We start from the raw sequence: 22,848 nt of genomic DNA, 5'->3' as shown, positions 1-22,848 counted from the left end.
ATATCACCCACCAACGTCAATTAAAAAATTAATTGATCTAATTACAAATTTTATAAGTACAATTATATTCTGTGATTGATGTTTTTCAATTAAAAATTTGTTGAACCAATATTTAATTGCTGGTTTTAATTTATTTTTTTTTTAGAATTAAATTAAAATTTTAATTGGAAAAATGTTGGTGATAGTTTTTTGTGTATATACATAGTACCGATTAGAGCACCGCATTGTATACAAAGGGTTATGGGTTCGATACCAATTCGGATATCAAACCCTCTCAGTAATACAGGTGGCATTTCTTATCTAAGTGGTTTCAAACATAGTGTGACACATGGTTCGAAATCGCCTATAAAAACGAAATCTCTTATAGTTGAACTTAATATATAATCGGTCAACACTCTTTACTAAGAGCTAAGTTCTCCATCTGTAGCATCAACGTTGATGTGACGCTGGAGTAACAAGCTGCCATTATAACCTTATCAAGGTGACTTACACACTATGAACTATACCATTCGTTCTATGACCATTTTCAGATGAAGATCGAGTAAACGGTGTGTGGTTATAGACGAATAATGCCAGAAGATTCGTCTACAATGAACTTTGTACGCAACTCCTGGGTAACAACCAAATATGTATTGATTGAGAGACTCCAAGCTTTGCAATGTAAACACCTGCAAAATTATAGATGTCATTTGGCTTCATCTGGTCACTTGAATTCCAACAAAGAGACGAAACGATCGACCTGACTGCATACTTTCATTCCATTGTCATCCCTAAAGGTAAGTACTATGTTTTCACTGTTACTTTTTTGAATCAATATAGAAATAGGGTAAGTGCAGCAAATGTGGTATACGCTGGTAATGTGGTATAGTAGCTTTTTTCTCTATCTAACAACATACGAATAACTAAACCAAGCTGAATAGATTGTGGCTGTCAGAAAATGAAGCAATCAAAGATCAATTTGATTTTTGCAACTCTTTCTTTGTGCCAGTTGAAAGAATTCACATTTACCCGTGCTCGAAGGTTTTTTTTGTGGTTCTTAATCATTTCGTTTTGTGTGAAATATATTTTAAATTTATTAATTTTCGGATGTAAATAACTGACGAGTACTAAATAAGCATAAAATGTACCACATTGCGATACACATATTGCATTTATTTTTTTTTACAAAAAATCTACATTATGGTGTACCACATTACCTGCACATTTTATGAATCCGTGCCTAATGTGTTTTTTAATAAATTCGCAAATATATCCGAAATTATGGGTTTCTAATTTTTCGCTCATAGTTGCGTGGATGGCTAACACTAGTAAAATGAATGTGGTAAAATCTTAGCCTCGTCGAAGAAAAACAAAAAAATTGGCTTTCGAAAAACAAATGGGTATACCACATTTGCTGCACTTACCCTATTTATTGTTTCACAATCAATTCCAATTTGGATATTTTCAATCCAAAATTTGACAAGATTTTACAAAAATATAATCGTCTTCATATATATTTTTGCATTTGTAATTTAGTACTCACCTTAATGTCTTAAAACACACAAAAACGGTGCTTTTATAACGTGAAACTGAGCAACCTTAACGTATGAAATTGTCTTTTGCAACAATTTTCAGGGTTTTTCGATCATTGTAAATATAGATCTCTTTCCACTGAAACCTTTTACTACGTCATATCCAATTTGGAAGCATAACATATTCATGGGAAAACTACTAAAAATATTTAAAGTACATAAAACCGTTAAAGTTGATTGCTTATCTATAGGAGCGTGCATTAATGCAAAATTATATATGAGTGTTTTATATTACCACAATAATAATAATAATCAAATAACTTAGATTTTCATAATGGTTCTACATATTAACGTACAATTATAGAATTTATCAGCTTTTATCTGAAGCTTATCTGAAATAAATAACACAGATTTGTTTGAGGAACCGTAAACATACATAAGCGAATAGCATCAATAAATTATTTTATGACAATGCCAATTGTAAATTAATCAAAAGAAGGCAGGGTAAGGTTAAGGTAAGGGGAAATCAAGCATTTATGAGCCACAACAAAAGTTTTAAATTGATAATTTATAAAAGGGGACGTTTATCGTTTTCGTAGAATATAGGATTTTTATTGGGGGATGGTTTAATATTCCAAAGTTCTTTTTTTAATATAATCTATTTCATTTGAGCTAACCTAAATGACTTTTAAACTGTTTAGCTTCTTTAATTACAAATATGAATAGCTTACTACTTAACGCCATTAACAGTTTGGTCAATGAATTTCTCCGAATTGTTTGATAATATTGTTTTCACATATTGATGAATTTGAAATGTTTTTGGCAAGTTCATTAATTAAACCTGATTTGGGATATGATTGTGATTTTTTTCTACTTTAGCTCTCTCAAAGACATGTGACTTAAATGAATCACTGTCCAAAAAATTTGCACCTTTTACTTTAACAACATTTACTGGCAAATACAACAAAAAAAAAATAATTTGTTTAAATAGAAAAGGCATTGGGGATTTTCACCTAACCGAAACACACTTCAATTTAGAATTTTAAAAACAATCAAACAAGTCCGTAATCGTCACTTCTTTAGCTAAATATAAGATCTAATGAATTAAATAAAAGAAAAAATTTAACGTTTATATGTTAATTTATATTGAATATGAAAAAATACAATAACAACTTTGGCCAAATAAATTCAAAATTGTCTTGTCTTATCTTCTGTGTTTCTGCGTTGTAAATTCTTTTCCGATTTGAGAGCCATAAAAATTCTAAATGTAATATTTATTGCATGCGATATAAAATATGTAGAGATTTATTTGTGGTAGTTGCGTTCTGCTACTATGATAGAAATGCCGGTTGCAGATCTTTTTAGGGTTGCCAGGTTTGTTGTAAGTTTTTAGTAAAACATTTCAAATCGGTACTTTAAAGAAATTAAATATATCCTAATAAAATAACAAAAAACCTACTGTTATTATTACAGACAATGACTGTCATAAAAATACTTATGTGATTTGTGATGGAAGGCTATCTGTTTTAATATAATGCCTCAATAAATGATTTAATGATATTTTACTCTATATTAATTGCTGCTTATAAAGGAATATACCACAAGCTATTAATTTTGAACATTTTCTGTAAGACTGCATGACGTTATTTACTAATGTTATGGAAATATTGTGAGTGCATATTCTTTAGAAACACTCTGAAAAATAGGCATCCCACCAGGAAGGAACATTTTGGTTAATTTTAGAAAATTGTGATTAATTTTAACTAAAATGTAAATTCACAAAAATAAGTAAATATTTTTCGACAATTTTAAGAAAATTTATTATACATAATTATTTTTTTTCACATGTTAAAGAAAATTTCGCAGTTTGAAGGAAAAAGTGGAGTTAAAAATTACGAAAAATGTTTTTAATGCCATATGCACTGTTGGTAAAATTTAGAAATTTTAAAAATTCTACGCTATTTTGAGGGAGATACAAAATTAGTAAAACTTTATGTTTTATTTGTGTATTTCTCATTTTTAGTTAATTAATTTAATTAACATACGCAAAAAAGTCAAGGAAACTTCCTGAAAACATAACTGATCTGTTCCGACCCCACACCAAAAAAGTGAAAGGAAATGTAGGTTTATTTTAGAAAATTTTAACTAAAATTATTTGCTAATTGCAACATTTTACTTTTTTTTAATTGAAGAAAATTTATTAAAACTAATAATTTTTTCAGTTGTTTAAGAAAATTTCATATGTTGAAGTAAAAAAATGGATTTAAAAATTGCTAAAATGTAGCGCGTACGAAGTTCAAGACTGGTACAATTTTAGTAAAATTTACTCATTTGAGGGACTTATGAACTCAATTTAAGAAAACTTCTCCTATTTTAGGAAAATATGAAATATTTTATTTTTTAGTAAAATTGTGCACTATATTTGCATACAACTTTTTTTCTTATTTTTAGATCAGTTAGCAAAAAATTTTTCAAATGAAAGAATATTTGCCTACATTGGGCAAAATTTAACTAAAATCAACTAACCTTCATGAACTAAAAAAAAGTTCGGTTAGCGCCCCCCTTGTTTGAGTGTAAAATTAAAACAAGCGAAAAAGCTTAAGTCAGTCAAAACTAACCATATGGTACTCAATTTACACTTTTTACATATGATAAAAGTTAGACAAGAAAGCTTTATATTCAACTTTAATAAGACTTACAATAAATAAATAAGTGTTTCATCGCCAAATGTAAGGAAATCGTGGACTTCACATATATGGGAGCTACATTAAAACATTCTTTGTATTTAACTGAAGCAAGCTAACCATTATGTAATATGGCTAAATATTAAAAAATTGAGCGGTAAATATAAATGGGAGCTTCATCTAATTCTGAAAAAGATCGCCTATTAAATGAGTACGATTAGGGCATAAAGTTGTTAACTCTGAAAGATGTTTCTTCGCCTGTTGTAATGGCAACATTTTAACATTTAGCTATAACATACACTTATTCGCGAGAGTATTGCTCTTAATTACAATTATAGGGGATTCTCTCAAATTTTGCTCTCTATGCTAATAGCGGCATTTTGTAATGGCAACAATGTTTGCAACATTCAAACATGATTTAGCTAGAGAATACTGCTCTTTATTACAAGTATGAGTATAGGGTTTTCTCTCAAATGTCACTCTCTATCATAATAGCGGCAACTCTAGCTTATAATAAATGTATATCAGTTATAATGATAATTTGTTGATATTTTCTCATGTTTTGCGGTTTTATCACTACTTTGCATTTGTTATTGTTATTGCTATGCGAGTGTTTGGGCTTTTGGTGGTAATACAGATGATTGTGTTTGTAGTTGTTTTATTTAGATTATGCCAAATGCTCTCAGTTTCTGACTTTCTGTGTTTATTGCTATAACGATTATAAGATTTTTAGTCAAAGCCGTTTGCAGTACATGACTTTATATCATTGTGTTTGTGCACGTGTGTGATCGTCTAAGCGGCAAAATATGTATATATGTGTGAGTGTGCGTTTATCGGTGGTTTTGGCCATAGTTTATAACTTTAATGAAATTTGCGCTTTTAACTTCATTCGCTGGTGACTGGTTAAAGCGTTCGGTTGTATAAAAAAATTGCAAAAACTGACGACCGTATAGAAAAGAAACTAACGGAAAATACAACTTAAACGCGTACGAATTATAAACCTTCAATGTAAAAACCAAACTTATCAATAAAATATAAATAATTGTGTAATTTTTATTATTGACCACAAGAAATATATAAACTTGGAGTGTGTGTATGTTTGCATAAAAAGGTAATCAACGATATTTGATTAATGAAAAAAACACAAAATTAAATATTGTAATATAAAATAATTTACCACAAAAACACACAAGAGTTATTGCAAAAACAAAAACAACAATATTTTTTATAAGAAAAACTAAAACCATAATTTCCGTGATTTACGACATATTGGTGAATAAAAGGCATTGGCTGTTGCCGCCGATAAACCTATTTAGTTATAGTCAATTGATCTGTCAATAACAAAGTGGTACACCGTTACGTATGCTTGATTTGTAGTCCTGTTCTGACTTAGCGTTACACATACGCGCTAAGGTAAGCCACGATAAACAAGGCAACCCACAAAAAATATATACATGTATATGTATTTTTTTTTTCTAAAATTTGTTTTAATTACTCCGCCTATGACATTGTAAAATTCAATTAAAATAATCGTCTGTTCGTCGCCCAAATAGTGACGTGACATTAGAATTATTTCAGTTTCGCACAAATATACCGTTAACCAGAATTTGTTTTGTCAAAATAAAAACGTGACACCGCCTGATGGGAATACCCATTCATTACGAAATGTTTTGAACTATATTTTAATGGTTATAAGGTCTATATCAATAAATACGTGGCTTGAATAAGTAAATTCTCTTAATGTGTACACCATGGAGACTTCAAAGTTAATATTCAAAGAAATTTCCAAACTCCAAAACATACAAGTGGAATATCAAATATTAATTTTAATATGCAGCTACAAGAAATAAACGTTGTTTTAGAAATAATACAATCTGTGCATCGATTGGAATCGATGGGAGAGGAAAGCACCATGATCGATATAATTGTGCGAATATTCAGATTCTAGGACATCCTGCAACTATTCTACATCTAGAAGTAGAAAATTTTGACATAGACACAAGAATAATTTCAAATTTTAAAATAAGATTTAAGATTAGAATTTAGTACCACCATCTGATGTTAATAGCAGATGTATTTTTCATTTACAGAGACAAATTGTTCTCATATCAATGTGAATAGCCAAATTTTATTTTGATTTTAATTTTAATAGCCAAGTCTGAACGACAACATATTGTTAGTCAATATTTATAGAAAAAATGTTTGCAAGACTGAAATACTCAGAAATTTCGCCATCATTACTGGGGATTTTAATTTACTGGTGAAAAATCGATTTGGAATTTCGTCCGAATCTAGAATTAAATCCTTCCCGATATGATTAAGTCATCCCAATGTTTCTTTAATTTCTGATTAAGTCGTCACCCCAATGTTTCTTAAATGTAGAATTCTCTCAAAGTGAACATTTTCCCAAGTTTGGGCACAATATTAAATAAATATTATATGAGGATATCCCTTCAATATCTAAATTTTTGCCTATCATGAAGGAATTTTGTTTCAAACAAACCTCTCTCTAGAAATAATATAAAAATATACGTTTTAAATAATTTTAAATTATATTTCATTAAAAATAAAATTTAAGCTTACATGACATGCCTGTAATTTAAATCCAATAATAATTGGATTTATGAATTTTTAATTCCTATTATTTGCTACAGTTTTTCCAAGGAATGCCGTTAATCAAATAATTTATAATCAAAAAGTATTATATTCCATTATAATTAATCAGTAAGGCGAGTAATTAAGTATCATCAGGGCCACAGGGAAAGTTTAGCTGTTGATAAAAAAAAAACATTGTACAACAAAGTGAACACTAATGAGTGAATTAAAAAATCATTTCAAATATAATGCAGCTTAATCTTAATCGCATTGACTAGATATTATCCCAATATAAATTTAGAAAACCTACAGTTTTTTGTGAGAATATTAATAATTACAATACTACATGTATTGTTTGATAGTTAAAGAACATTGTAAAACATCTTAAGTTTCTGATTCAATTGCTTTTTGTTTTTATGCAAATTCTTATTTTGAAAAAAAAGTACATAAAATTAATTTATTTGTTATTTAAAGTAGTTCAAGTGATAATTTTTGTAGTTTTTTCAGTTTACCAAAAATGGGACACTCAAAATAATTTTTTATGAATGAAAAGTGTTTGATTAGACGCAGAATTCAGAATTCATTGCTTTAGGAACAGAAAAACTTCAAAATATAAATGAGAGATACTTTTTAGTACAATTAAAAAGAGTGGCCGTAAACAATTTAAGTTAATTATAGGAAACGAAAATTCCAGAAAAAGTAAGGAGTATGAGAGCAATTACCGACATTGCAAGGTTGAAAATATATTTGTTCACTAATTAAGACATAGAACCACTACTAAAAACTTTCCGAAAACTTAAAATATGTATTTTTTAGTGTACTACACTCAAAAAAAAAGGGTATCCAATTTAACCCTATTTGAGTTCGTGACAATTATTATGTTTTTGGTTAAAATTTCTCCAATATCAGAAAGTTTCCCTAACATTAAAAAGGGGAACATTATACACAAATGAAGTGTAAAGAATTATTTTCATATTTCGCAGAGTTTCTTAAAATTTCTACATTATACAACAAATGCGCCCATAATGAAGAAAAAAACATTTTTGCAATTTTGAATTCAATGTTTTTCTTCAAATACTACAAAATTAATTATGTCAAATAAATTTTCTTGAGTTTATCGAAAAATATTTATTTTATTAAATCGGCATGATATTGTCGGCGTAATATCGCTGTTTGCTGTTTAATTAAATTTTTCTAAAATTATTAATTTTTTTTTTGTGTATTAAGCTCCCATTGAGCCATATTGAACCTTTGTCATATCACTTAAAAAAATGGATTCTATTTTTAGTAATTCCACAATTTTGAACTCAATTTTTTTTTCTTTAAATTCTACGAAATTTTCTTTAACTACACACAGAGAAGGAATATGATCACCTCAAACATGTTTCAAGAGCAAAATGTTATTTTTGTATGGTGGCCATGTAACATGTTTGTCACTAAAATGTTATTTTCTCGTCAAATATAACCTGCTTGCCGCAATCAGATACATGATTTCCGAGAAAATAACATGGTTGCGAAAACCATGTTACATGGTCACCACCCAAAAATAACATTTTGCTCTTAAAACATGTTTGGGGTGATCATATTCCTTCTCTGGGTGTAGTGAAAAAAAATTATTATATCAAATAAATTTTCTTGAGTTTATCGAAAAATATTAATTTTGTTATAACGGCATGATATTGTCGGCGTAATATCGCTGTTTGCTGTTTAATTAAATTTTTCTAAAATTATTATTTTTTTTTTGTGTATTAAGCTCCCATTATGCCATATTGAACCTATGTCATATCACTTAAAAAGTGTGTTCTATTTTTAATAATTTCACAAAAAAACCGTGTTAATTTACTAGCAAATTTGCTGTAGCCTGCGAGAGTCATACGTGTTAATTAATAAAGCGAATACTGGTATTTCATTGAGATCTATTTATTATTGGCATAAGTTGACATAATATCATTCATAACAAATAATGTAAACTACCGATGTAGTCATATAAATTATAAATAATCAATATGTGGTGAAAGTGGCGATTATAAATATTCTTAGCAAAAATCCATTCAAAGAAAATAATTAAAAAAAAAAATTGATGAGTAACAGACTTGTAAACTGAAAGAAATTTACTCAACTATAAAGAGTTATCCTTGAGTTTGGGATTTTTTTATAGCAGATAGCGAACATATTGCTATAAAAATTTCTCAAACTCAAAGAAAACACTTTGAAGTTGTCCTCTTAAATAAAGTCGACGTACATTTAATCTATCCCAAATAGTTCTTCAGTTCAAATTTCGTCAAAACTGCCGGCACAGTAACAAACATACTTGTTACTATCACATTTTTCCCCTCTTTTTTTTAAATAAGACTAGGTGATTTAAAGTGTTCAAAAATTTGAGTGAATTTGGCATAGATCCTAATTCTTCATGTATTTCTTCTAAAAATAGAATTTTTGAAGATTTCACTTGCTAGTTTTTTGAAGAAGCTTACATGCTCTATATATGCACTGTATAAATCAATTTTATTACATTTTATATGGATTAGTTAGTTTTTCAGTGTAGACATATCAAATAAACATTACATTACTGTAACATCAAATTTAATTCAACAGTTTAAATTCAGTTCGTTTAAAAATGTGTTTTGAAATTGGTTCGAAGAAAGTAATTAAAACTTCATATTGATTAATAATGGTTTACTAATTATTTCAAATAAACTTTATCATGGGGAAAACATATGGGGCTTCTGTATTGCAAATAGCGAATATTGTTTGTTCATACTTGATTAATTCAAGAACACTATATTGTGATAAGGCATTTAGGTAATAAAACAAAAAAAAACTATAACCACACTTGTTCAATTATTTTATTGTTGTAAGATTTCTCTTTAAACGCCGTATATGTGTCAATAATAAAAGCTAATGGGCATAATTGCTTTCGATTACAGTGATACTACTATGGACAAAATATAAGGTGAATTTGCTTGTAAAATCAAAGTAATGCCTTGCCATGAAAAGTCCAAATTCACCTTACTTCTTGCCGACAAGAATATAATTGTTTGTTTCCTGTCATGACTTTATATCTTATCCTTATTTTATTGGCGCGTTATTTGGTGAAGTCCATTTTTGTCAGTGTATCAGCTACAATAAGACATCAGCACCGTGGTGCAAACGGTGAACATGCCCTCCTTGCGTACAAAGGCTCGTGGTTTCAATCCCATTTTCGACCAAACACCGATAAGTTTACCCACGGTGGAATATCCCCTCTCAGTAATCCTGCTGACATTTCATTTAAAACTTCTCTAAGTGGTTTCATTGAGGTAAATATAGAATCGGGCAGCACTCATTGATAACAGAGAAGTTAACCACTGAAGGGACTGAACACTCTAAGTAAGCCTAAAAGAACAGGCTGCCATAGACATTAATGGCTCCAGTCATTAGCTCCAACATTATTTATTTCGTTAATATTGAGAAACTTCTTCTCTATACCTATGTGTAGCTTTCCGTTGTATTTTATGGATATGTAGCTTTCCGTTGTATTTTATGGATGTCACTTAAATAATATTGGCAAACATTTGTCAAAGACCTCCGTCATTTGAGGACAATATATTTAGATAAGCTTGACGATATTGTAATGAAAAATATACTAAGATTCATTTAAACATCTTTCGGTACAATTAATAATAACAAATATTGGTATTATTAATTTTTAATTAGCATACATTTTCAAAATCGTGTCACACTTTTTTCAAAAATTAAACGAAAATACTTTCACATTATTTGGCAATTTAAAATACTGATTGTATGACAAACAATATTAATTAATTTATTTAAAGAAAAAATCCCCTAAATAATATCACAAATATCATACCCTTTTTCTACATACATTAATGAAATATCAATTTGTTATATCTATACAATCATGCATTTTATTTGAGATATTATAAGCGTTGTTTTCATTATATCCATAATATTACCGTTAATTAGCAAGTAGAACGAACGAACACAACATTATTCACAATTTCTATGTTATTAACATTTCCTTTTGAGAAATTCTAATGTTATATGGCTACATTTTATATGGCGTGTCCCGAAAACTGTTATTTCAATGTTTTGGTAGTTTTATTATGCAACAATGACAACAACCACAATAGCGATGTGCATGCGCGTGTGAGTTATACAAGGTCATATAAATGTTGTCGAAAATCTAATCTAAATATTTTGGATTTTTGGGTTGGCATTTATTTAATTAAATACCGTTAATTTGAACAATTCTATACTAAAAACGATCAATGTTACCACCATTGCTAATTAATTACCGTTAGTTTTTGACAAATTCTATAACACAAAATGGTTAATGTGAACATAAGTTGTAAACACATTTAACATAGCACAATGGGTTACATAAAGAGGTTTCTCAAATAACATTTTCTCTTAAAATATATAAAGTCGACTCTCAATAATTTGAAATTCAAGGGACAAGAGAAAAAGTTCAAATTACCAAGTGTTTCAAAATAATAAGAGTTCAAATTATCGAGAGAGAACAGCGAAAAAGTTCAAATAAACAAGAGTATTAATAAATCAGGAAAATTAGTTTTACTTCATATTATTTCGAAAAAAATGTGTTCTCTTCTTCTGAGTTAGCGATCTATCATTATCTAATGAATTTTCTATTGTTATGAGTGCTAAATAGAATTAGTCACTTGTGTAAGATCTAAGGGCGTAGGAGCGTAGGTTATTAATAGATTTCCTTGCCTCGCTCAATGTGACTGGATTCAGCGGTTGGTGTATTCCATTTTCCTCCTTGTTTTTGTCCAAATCTAAAAGTTCAGCATCAGTAAGAACTCTATAAATACAGATGTCAGTATCAACTTGAACAAAATCCTCAAAAGTTAAATCTCCACAGTTAGGTAGAAGTCCCCACCCAGGGTCCGTACTCGAAAATATTGATTGTTCTGATAACTAAGGCTCATTATCGGTTTGTCTAAACCCGCACTTTTTGAAACAGTTTTTAAGAATCTTAGGGTTGACATTTTTCCAGGCCTTATCGAGCATCGTTGCATCGGCTAAAACAGGAGGGATGGGTTATTATGCACGGTGCATTTATCCAAAAACAATAAGATTTTGCATTTTTCCTTTTGCATGTCAACGTTAACCAAGGAATCACCGACTTCAAAATAAAAAACAGAAATTCAAATTATAGAATGTTGGCGAGAAAGATGCCATTCCTACGGCTTCAAATTATAAAAGTGTCAAACTCATATTGTTTTTTTTTTTTTCAAGGGACCCGGAAAAGACTTCAAATAATCAAGAGATTCAAATTAACGAGTGTCATATTATCGAGAGTCGCCTGTATATTTTATTGGACTTTTGCAGCGATAATGATATTTTCGATGACATCGTAACAAAAATGCGCATTTTAAAAGAGTATCGAATTCTTTGGTGGCCGATACTAAACGGCTTTCCAACAATAGGTGTTTTTTTGAAGCACCCGATATTTCGGTGGATTTCACTTCTGAAGCTTTTTTAATATTTGACAAGAAGAAACAACACCTTTATTAAAAATGCAATGAATTGGAATTATTAAATTTCTCTACAAAAATGGAAGATGGAATGGAAATGAATTTACATGGAGATATCATCTTGAGTGATGAGCCCCATTTCCACCTCGATGGATACGTCAACTAGGTTAGGTATAGTGGATATTTCAGGCTCACTTAAGACTATTCAGTCGATTGTGATGCCACAGTGGTGAACTTCTCCATTATCACCGAGTGCTGCCCGATTCTATGTTAAGCTCAATGACAAGGAACCTCCTTTTTATAGCCGTGTCCGAACGGCGTTCCACATTGCATTAAAACCACTTATGTTAGAGAAGCTTTGAAACACTCAGAAATCTCTCCAGCATTACTGAGGTGGGATAATCCACCGCTGAAAAACTTTTTGGTGTTTGGTCGAAGCTGGGTTCGAACCCACGACCTTGTGTATGCAAGGCGGGCATGCTAACCATTGCACCACGGTGGCTCCCATCAACTAACCAATGAGTAATTGTTGAGAAGATCTACATGTGACTATGATTAATGAGCTGGTCAGAGTTGGGTGCTATTGACCTGCACTCAAAAAAGGTGAAGCCAAAATAATTCTATTTTAGTTCATAAAATTACTATGTTTTGAGAAAATTTCCTTGTCTTTAATAATTTTTTTTTTACTTTCTATGGCGCCAAAGACAATTTTGCAATTTTGAACTCCAATTTTCTCCTTCAAACTACGAAATTTTCTTTAACAAGCGAAAAAAACATAATTAGTCTAATAAATTTTTCAAAAAATTTCTAAAAATATTTGCTTATATTTGTGATATTTGTTATACAGGCTTAGTTCAATTTTTCTAAAATTAACCAAAATTTTCCTTCCTGGTGGATTCACTGTTTTCTGAACGTAGCCAAAGTTTTAAGAAGACTGTGATTACAATTGGTCACCGTTGGTGTTTGGAATGAACACCTCTTCCTTTGGGGTTATGTCAAGGATAAGGTGTGCGAAGTCGATATGTTAGGTTAGATATAGTGGCAATATTTCAGTGGTGATATTTCAGGCTCACTTGACTATTCAGTCTATTGCGATACCGCAGTGGTGATTTTCTCTCTTATCATTGTACTGCCTGTTTCTATGTTTAGCTCAATGACAAGGGACCTCCTTTTTATAGCCGAGTACGAACGGTGTGTGTTTCTCACCCAAAAATGTCTTTATCATTACTGAGATGGTTAATCCACCGCTGAAAAACTTTTTTCTAAATTACATTTGAACCCACGACCCTGTGTATGAAAGGCGGGCATTGCACTGCGTCCATTCTAAGATAGAATTCTTGGGACTATCAATGAATTAGGATTATTTCCGGTGTGGTTATGTAAAATTGCATGAAAAGGATATGGTCTTGTAAGAGTGGTCATAGTGGCGATTTAGCTAATATTGCATTTTGTTCTTAAGAACATACCTTCCTTTTAATTATGAAATAAATTTCTCATAAGTTATCTCAAAAAATTATATGTTTTATTTGAATACCAAAATAACACCTCTATTTGCAGAGTCTTATACACCCAGAAAAGGAATATGATCACCCCAAACATGTTTCAATGATACTTTCCTTCAATGTTCCTAACATGATTACCGAAATCAGAAACATTTTCGAGAAATTAACATGCCTTCGACGAGCATGTTACATGTTCCCTGTGAAAAAGTAAAATTATGCTCTTGAAACATGAAGTGAATTAATCATATTCCTTCTTTGTGTGAAAGTAGTTCGAAAAAATATCCCCAAATGTAGAAAAATCTTGAGTTCCAGGTAGCAAATGTTCGCATAGGGAATTTTTTAATATATTTTTTATATAAACCGCAACCCATTGTGCATGATCTCACAACTATAGTTGAAAAGTTATATCTTTTTGTTGAGTAAGTAAATCATCATTTCTAGTCACGTGATTTAAATAGAATTAATTACCAATAGACAAATATGTATATTTTGGCTATGACATAAGTGTAACAATGTAAATCTCATCTCTAATTAGTCCAGCATCGTAACATACAACGTATTTTCTACGTTTATCGCATAACTTAGTACACCTGGTAAAGGTCTTTACAGTTGTCAACGACTAATGGGGCTAGTAGTATGCGGTTTAATTTGTTGCCAAGTGGTTACTGGTTTTTTTAAATTTGCCATAACAGTTAAATGAACTTGTGCAAAACCAAACGAAAAGTAAGAAAACAAAATTGCTCTAAGGAAATTACAACATACTATACTCGGTCAAGATCGATAGTAATTTACATATGGCTAACAATGATCTTGGGGGAGTTGTATGTCTTTTTTAATTTTTTAAGAAACTAAATATTTTGGGGAAAATATAATATAATACGAATGTATATTTCCCACTTGTTGTTCTCAAGAGTTATTTTTATATAGCTTAATCTAAAGCATTTATAACAATATTATTGCCCATGATATTGCCAAATATAATGTGAAATAAAGTAGTGATTATATTTGACAAATAACCATTATTGAGTGGTTAAAGATCTCAAGTATTCACAAATCGATTAGATTTTAATGGAGGTGTTATGGTAGAATGTACTAGTGATGTACTACGCTCAACGAAATATTTTAGTACCTCTTACAACAGCAGAAAAATCATGGGAAATTGGAACAATTATAGTTGGTAACAAAAAAAAAACGAAGAAATATTTTTAAGTTCAAAAATCTCACTACACTGAAAAAACAGTGAATCCACCAGGAAGAAAAATTTTGCTTAATTTTAGAAAATTTTTATTATTTTTAGAAAATTTTAACAGTATTACAAACGCAGACATTTTTCAACAAATTCAAGAAAATTTATTAGACATAATTATTTTTTTTTCACTGGTTAAAGTGAAGGAAAACAAGTATATACGGCCGTAAGTTCGGCCAGGCCGAATCTTATGTACCCTCCACCATGGATATATATATATATATATATATATATATATATATATATATATATATATATATATATATATATATATATCCATGGTGGAGGGTACATAATATATATATATATATATATATATATATATATATATATATATATATATATATATATATATATATATATATATATATATATATATATATATATATATATATATATATATATATATATATATATATATATATATATATATATTAACACCACGTACCAAATTTCAACTGAATCAGATAAATTTTGGTCTTCCAAGAGGCTCCGGGGGTCAAATCTGGTGATCGGTTTATATGGGGGCTATATATAATTATGGACCGATGTGGACCAATATTTGCATGGTCATTAGAGACCATATATTAACACCATGTACCAAATTTCAGCCGGCTCGGATGAAATTTGCTTCTCTTAGAGGCTCCGCAAGCCAAATCGGGGCATGGGTTTATATGGGGGCTATATATAATTATGGACCGATGTGGACCAATTTTTGCATGGTTTTTAGAGACCATATACTAACACCACGTACCAAATTTCAGCCGGATCGGATGAAATTTGCTTCCCTTAGAGGATTCGCAAGCCAAATTTGGGGGTCCGTTTATATTTGGGCTATACATAAAAGTGGACCGATATGGCCCATTTGCAATACCATCCGACCTACATCAATAAAAACTACTTGTGCAAAGTTTCAATTCGATAGCTTGTTTCGTTCGGAAGTTAGCGTGATTTCAACAGACGGACGGACATGCTCAGATCGACTCGGAATTTCACCACGAGCCAGAATATATATACTTTATGGGGTCTTAGAGCAATATTTAGTAAATTTTTATCCTTCATTTGTTTATAATTTGGTCCCCTTTTTCTTGTTCGTTTAACTAACGTACGCAAAAAATTATTAGAGTAAAGGAAACTTTCTTCAAACATAATAATTCCATTAACTAAAATAAAGTTAAATTGTCTTTAGTTAAATAGAGGGTTCACTTTTTTTTTTAAGTGTACTGCTTTGAAAAATTGTTTATTAAAGAAGCCTCGCAAAGATAGCATAGATCTTGATTTTGTACACTAAAAAAAGTGATCCCTCTATTTCAATAAAGCCAATTTAACTGTATTATACTATATTACAAAATTTTCTTTAACAAGCGAAAAAAAATAATTATGTCTAATAAAGTTTCTTGAATTTGTAGAAAAATATTAACATATTTTTGTGATATCGGCGTGATGTCAGCGTTTGTAATACAATTTAGTTAAAATTTTCTAAAAATAATCTAAATTTTCTTAAATTAAACAAAATTGTTTCTTCCTAGTAGGTTTACTGCTTCTTTTTTTCAGTGTAGACACTGAATTTGATGTCTCTTCTTCACTAAAAAGTTTTGCTGCTACACAGAAAAAAAGTCTGTTGTAAAAAAACTGATGCTAAAATACACTAATATTTATTGCAAAAATTTTATTTTGTTTTAATTTATTTTTAAAATTGTTTAAGAAACTTTCCCCAACGATTTTTTCTTTATTCCAAGTATGTTTCAAAATTTGTATGAACTTAATGGCAGTAAAATTTCAATGACATACAAATTAGTTCAATTCTAACTGAATTGAACTACACTGTAGTGTAGTTTACTTTTTTTTCTGTGTAGAGAGGAATTGCCTTTTGGCCCGATTTTTAAGCGTCTAAACCAATCACGTATCGCTGAAGTATTGAATTGATGTAATTAAAAAATTCATTGAATAGCTTTGTAATTTATATCGAAAAATTAATATTTTCATAAATAATATTTGTTCCTCGTTTAAATTCTCATAACAGGAGAGTGGCTTCCTTTAAATATGTTCACTACAAGGAATCACACGGTTATGGCTACCCGGCTACACCAAAAATCATTTCATGTAAACACTTTTTATATATACAACAGCACATAGCAACAAATTTTATTTGAAACCATCTTTATTGTCAAGCGTGTATATTTTTACGAATTTTTAATGATTCTCTGCATATTCATAACATTTAAGCCAATTTAATTATCTTGTTTTTTATATCAAATATTGCAATAGAAACCCAATACATAGACAAGATACGATTTAAAAAAAATAATATTGCTAATCGATTGTCAGTTTATGCAAAATAAGCACACACAATTAACCAAAATGCCATGGAATAATTTTTTCGATATTTCCCTATAGAAATTTCTACAAAACCATGGATATTTGTTCGAAAGCAAAAAAAAAAAAAATAAAAACAAAAATGCCCAACAATAACCAAATGCGATTTTAGACGCATGACATCTGCTTTAATCATTGTTTTGTTTATTATTATTGGTGGTTACGGGTCAGCTTTTAGCCTAAAGTTAAATTTGAAAAAAAATCAAATTTTGCAAATCACTCCCAAATAAAATAAACAGACTATAGCATCAAAATAAACGACAAGTGGAAGAATACATTGCTATGGGCTATTTACTGTCTCTTAAACAGTTTCCAATTTTGTTTTGTTGATGGAACTTCCAAAAATTAACAACAAAATCGTAGATATTCGAGAAACTACTGTTTGGATGGCATAGAAATATAAGTGCTTTTTGGGAAGGGTTAATTGTTTTTGGTTTAGAAATTATAATACCAATTATTTCGGGACTAAATGTTATATTATTATTATTAATGGGGAATCCGTTGATGTGAAATATTACCTGCAAGTGAAAATATTCAATCCAAAAAGGATCGATTCAAACATTTTTTTTTTAATCTATGAAAACAATATTTTCAAGATTATTGACATCGGTAATTTATATCAATATTCCCCTTATTGAAAATGTAAGCCAATGAATAATTTTAAAACCGGAATTCTTATGGTTTCGACTGTATTACCGCCCAATTAAAAACTATATTAATGGTACGCAAAGGAATAATATAACATTAAAATACCAAAATTTAAACAAATAATCGATAACGATGTCGAACACAATTTTCAACAAATATAGTAAAGTATTTCTTATAAGTATATTTTTCGCTAAAATGTCATGTAAATAGAAAAACAATTTTTAGCTAAAATAAAAAAATAATTTTTAGCTAATTTTATAAAAATGTTCTCATTGAAGGGAACTATATTGCCATGATTGTATGTTTTTGGATTAAGAAATTATAGCTAAATTTTGAGATTCAAAATATTGGAGTATAGGTGATTGTTCTATTTTTCAATTTACACACGTTTGTTTATTCCCTGTATATTTTTAGTATTTTATGGTTAATGACCGAAAGATTTAAAACACTTATCACGGTTATTCGCATTTGCCAAATCAAATCTGTTTTATGTATTGAATAATTATGATAATTAAGTAATTATTCCTGTTTAACTTTATATCAATAAGCAAAACGTTTAAATAATTTTGTGAGCATTTATTTATTTTTGTTTCACTTGTTTTTATTTTTCAATTCGCTCTTAGTATGAACTAAACATATTAACCGCAATCTCTTAGCTACTTATGTGTTTTTAAAGTTCGGTTTTTTCTATTTAATTGTAGTGCACTAAAATTATTTTTTTAATGTAAATCTAGTAAAAAATCGCCAAGAAAAGTAAGTTCCTAAGCAAAAATTTCCGCTACCCATAAAAAAATTGCTATTTTTACTAACGAAAATTCGCTTGTTTACATTTTGTTCTCATTAAAAAATATATGGCAAGACGTCCTTATTAGCATGTAACCGGAATTTTCGCAAGAAAGAATACCGGGCTTATACGGAGGGCAAACATCTGTGTTCGTCGATAACTATGTTTAAAGTTTTCTCTTATGAAGAGCATGGCAAATGCCCAGTTTGCACTTGTAGAGGACATTTTGCTTGTTTACATTTTGATCTCATTAAAAAATATATGGCAAGACGTCCTTATTAGCATGGCAAGAGAAAATACCGGAAGGCAAACATCTGTTTTTGTCGATAATTATGTTTAAAGTTTTCTCTAATAAAGAGCATGGAAAAATGTCCAGTTTGCACTAGTAGAGGACATTTTTTTGAATGCCGGTAAGGTGTAGGTCTATACCCAAAGCCTTGTCACTGAACTTTCTTTAGTAAATCCACCATAATTTTTTCTTATGGATAATAACAATTTATCAATATTTAAATTACTTGCCAATTTTGTAAAAATTAAGTTACACTATTTGTCAAGGTACATTGGATCCAAATCGCTACTTTTGAGAACACATCTTTGTTGAGAAGAAAGAATAAACTTCGCTTATTATCATGTAACAGGAATTTTCTCAAGAGAGAATATCGGGCTTCTACGGAAGGCAACCTTCTGTGTTTGTCGATAACTATGTTTGAAGTTTACACTTATAAAGAGCATGGGAAATGTGCAGTTTGTACTGCCATAGGACATTTTGTTTGAATGCCGGTAATGTATAGGTGTATGCCCAAAGTCGATAAAGCCGTGTTACTGAAATTTTTTTAGTAAAACCACAAATATGTTTCTTATTCTCAATATTTTAAAGAAATTCCTTGCCAATTTCCTAAAAATTAAGGTACACTATTTGCCAAGGCACATTAGATCCAAGGTCGCTTCTTTGGAAAATACCTCTTTCTTGAGTAGAAATAATGAACTTCAAAACATTTTTCCTGTGTGTGTGTATACAAACTTTATTAATCAACTACACTTAATATCTACTACTACTATTCTCGGAAGTATTGAAATCATTAATAATAAGATTATATTATTTCCCTTAGATTTTTTTTGTATTCAATGCAAGGCGAGTTTGAGAATTTTAATGCGAACGTGTATAGAATAGTATTGAAATCGAAATTGAAATATTCATGTTCAAGTATTAATTTTATTTTTATATTTGGCTTTAATTCGCACGTGCTTCTAAACAGAATGCGTGACATCAAACAATGACAATCCATTGTTTTGACTGGTAAATTAACAACCTGTGATTATGGGACTTTAATAAAACCAAGTGTAGTTATCGAAGATCCATATTGATTAAGATGTTGTAAAAAAATTTCTGATGTGAATTTTATATACTTATATTGTTTTGAACGAAAATATTTGCCTATTCTTCTCCTGGCGATTGTAATTTCTGAAGTCAATAAAATTCTTTTAGCAGGCAGTAGCCGTAGATTATGCACTTAAAAATATATTTTCTTCGAAAGTTGAAGCAAAATTCAATATTTCGTATCTTTTATCAAATGAAACAAGTGAAATAAATGTGGAGAACAATTCTGCTAATTAACTGATTTGTTGAACAATTTACTCGCAATTGGTATAACACCATTCAAACACGCTCAGAGAAAGGATATTATGCAAGGTTGAAATATTTCTAGATTTAAGAGTAATTGGGGAATGTCCGCAATAGGCTCTTTTTTTTTATTATGAAACATGAAAATAATACCACCCTTGCTAATATCACAGGTTCAGAAAGGGTTACAGATAACCTTCACAAATGGTAAAACCCATATAATATTCTAAAATAGAAATTCCATTGAAAACGAAGAAAACATATATTTTATACTTTTATTTTTTGTTTTATTTTTAAAGTGTGTGTTTTTGTGTTATAAACTGAAGGCCTTATAAATATAATCATATCGAATCATTAATAAATGATTAATCTACTAAATGTCAAACTTCTCAAAATTTATTATGCTCTATACTCTTGGTTAAATCTTAACAATGATTAGAACAGCGATTAGCAATTTGACGTAAACGAAAACAACCAGAGTGTCGATACGATAATTTTGATTTTAATCTATTGTTTGCAAAAAATAGGTTAAAAATCAAACAAATGACATTTATAAGCCTATTTATAGTTTCGGTCGATAACTCTCCCACAAGTGAAATATTCCAGGAAATTATATTTTTCAAGATAGGCAAACTAAATACACCCATCACATCAAACGTCCACAATCAATCACACGAAGTGTGAATGTTTCAATATTTTCTTAAGAGTCATAGGTAATCAAATGACTGTACGATTACTATAGAATGTCAATTCATATGAATTCATATTGGGTAGCTGTCTTTCAAAAACTGACATACAGATCATTTTATTATCGAAAATTTTAATGGTCTTAAAAACTTTTACATTCGAAATAGATTAGAAATTAAAGATATATTAAGTCCGACACTATGGTCATATATATTCTGTTTTGGGAAAACACCCCAACGGGTCACACAAACTATTAGCTTCTCCCCCAAGTGTGGATATTAATGTAAATCATTTTTAAACATATAATAAATTAAATTGGAAATTTCTTTTAATTTGGGCCTGTTCGAAACCGAAACTTTTTACTAGGGTGAGATATCAATTTACTATGGTGAAAAACAATAGCTAGTTTGGCGTACTCATTTCTTTACCAAATAAAACTACTTTTTGTTTGTGATGTCGTAAATGAAGAAAGAATTTTCAACAAATGTCAAATTTCTTACTAGCCCCGTGGGCTAGTGAAATTATACTCACCTCGATTTACGTCAAATATTTACCAATGCTAGAAAAAAGTTTCTGTTTCGAACAGGCCCTTTGTTACAAATTACCTTCAGTGTCTAATACTCTATTTGATTTTCTATTCTTCTTTCAGATCTAATAATCCGGAGCTGTACATTAAATTTATAACTATGTTATAGACTCATCTGTGAAAGATTTTACGCTGAAATACCTCATATCAAACCAAAAAGTAGAAAAAATAGAAATTAAGCTAAAATGGTTGTCTCAAATTTACCATGTCGTAAGTATATTTTCATATATATTTTCTATTAGTATTTAAAAATTTTTCATATAGAAAAGAAAAAATAGTTTTAAGAAAACAAGAAAGGGTTTTTGTCGATAAAACTGTTCGGGAAAATTTTGATCTATAAAGGGGTGGTGCTACAAGAATAACATGCTTTCTGTAAGGTGTCCTCTGAGATAGTTATTTTTAGAGGATAAAACCAAGACAATGGAATGAAACGAATACGCCAGTTTGTTTGTCGATAATCATTAAAGTCATATAGAGATTAGAAAAGCGATATATGTGCATTCGTTGTCTTGGAACCTACGAAATAAAACAACTTCAGATCGGTGGAACTTTTAAGGCCTAAAAGGTTGTGAGTCACGATTGAATGCTGCTATTGGAATTACATGAAATGAAGAACATATTCTAGGCCGGCAGTTTTCACTCTTGAAACAATATTACTTCGGAACATTCACTACCACTCCTAGTGAAAAATATACACGTTTTAAAAAGGAACAATTTACACGTACGATCGACTTCTTATCCTGGATAAGGTCTTCGGGCGCAATGGTTAGCATGACCACCTAGCATACAAAGAAACCAGGGTTCAATCCCAGTTTCGACCGAATACCAAAACGTTTTTCAGTGGTGGTTTATCCCTTCTGAGTAATGTTGGTGACATTTTTGGGAGTTTCACCGCAAAGATAGGATAGGTTAGGTGGCAGCCCGATGTATTAGGCTCACTTAGACTATTCAGTCCATTGTGATACCACATTGGTGAACTTCTCTCTTATCACTGAGTGCTGCCCGATGTTAAGTTTCGACCGAATACCAAAACGTTTTTCAGTGGTGGTTTATCCCTTCTGAGTAATGTTGGTGACATTTTTGGGAGTTTCACCGCAAAGATAGGAT

At 30.0% G+C, this 22,848-nt stretch overlaps 1 protein-coding gene across 3 annotated transcripts in view; it reads left to right on the top strand.

Annotated features, from left to right (window-relative positions):
- The first annotated feature begins 627 nt into the window (after positions 1–627).
- The window catches only part of LOC142237869 (sialin), a 28,438-nt gene continuing 6,217 nt past the window's right edge, over positions 628–22,848 (top strand). The window contains exons 1-2 of one of the 3 annotated variants that reach the window (XM_075309322.1): positions 628–776; positions 21,805–21,951. In XM_075309322.1, coding sequence (XP_075165437.1) covers positions 21,927–21,951 — 25 coding nt within the window. In that variant the 5' untranslated portion in view covers positions 628–776; positions 21,805–21,926. Of the gene's footprint in view, positions 777–5,078; positions 5,307–5,399; positions 5,609–21,804; positions 21,952–22,848 lie in introns of those variants that run through there. The other 2 variants (XM_075309320.1, XM_075309321.1) reach the window with 2 other exon arrangements.

The sequence above is a fragment of the Haematobia irritans genome, chromosome 5 (genome assembly GCF_050003625.1).
Source record: "Haematobia irritans isolate KBUSLIRL chromosome 5, ASM5000362v1, whole genome shotgun sequence".
Classification (NCBI taxonomy): Eukaryota; Metazoa; Arthropoda; class Insecta; order Diptera; family Muscidae; genus Haematobia; species Haematobia irritans.
The sequence above is the reverse complement of the archived record's forward strand: the minus strand, read 5'-3'. Positions and strand labels throughout refer to the sequence as shown.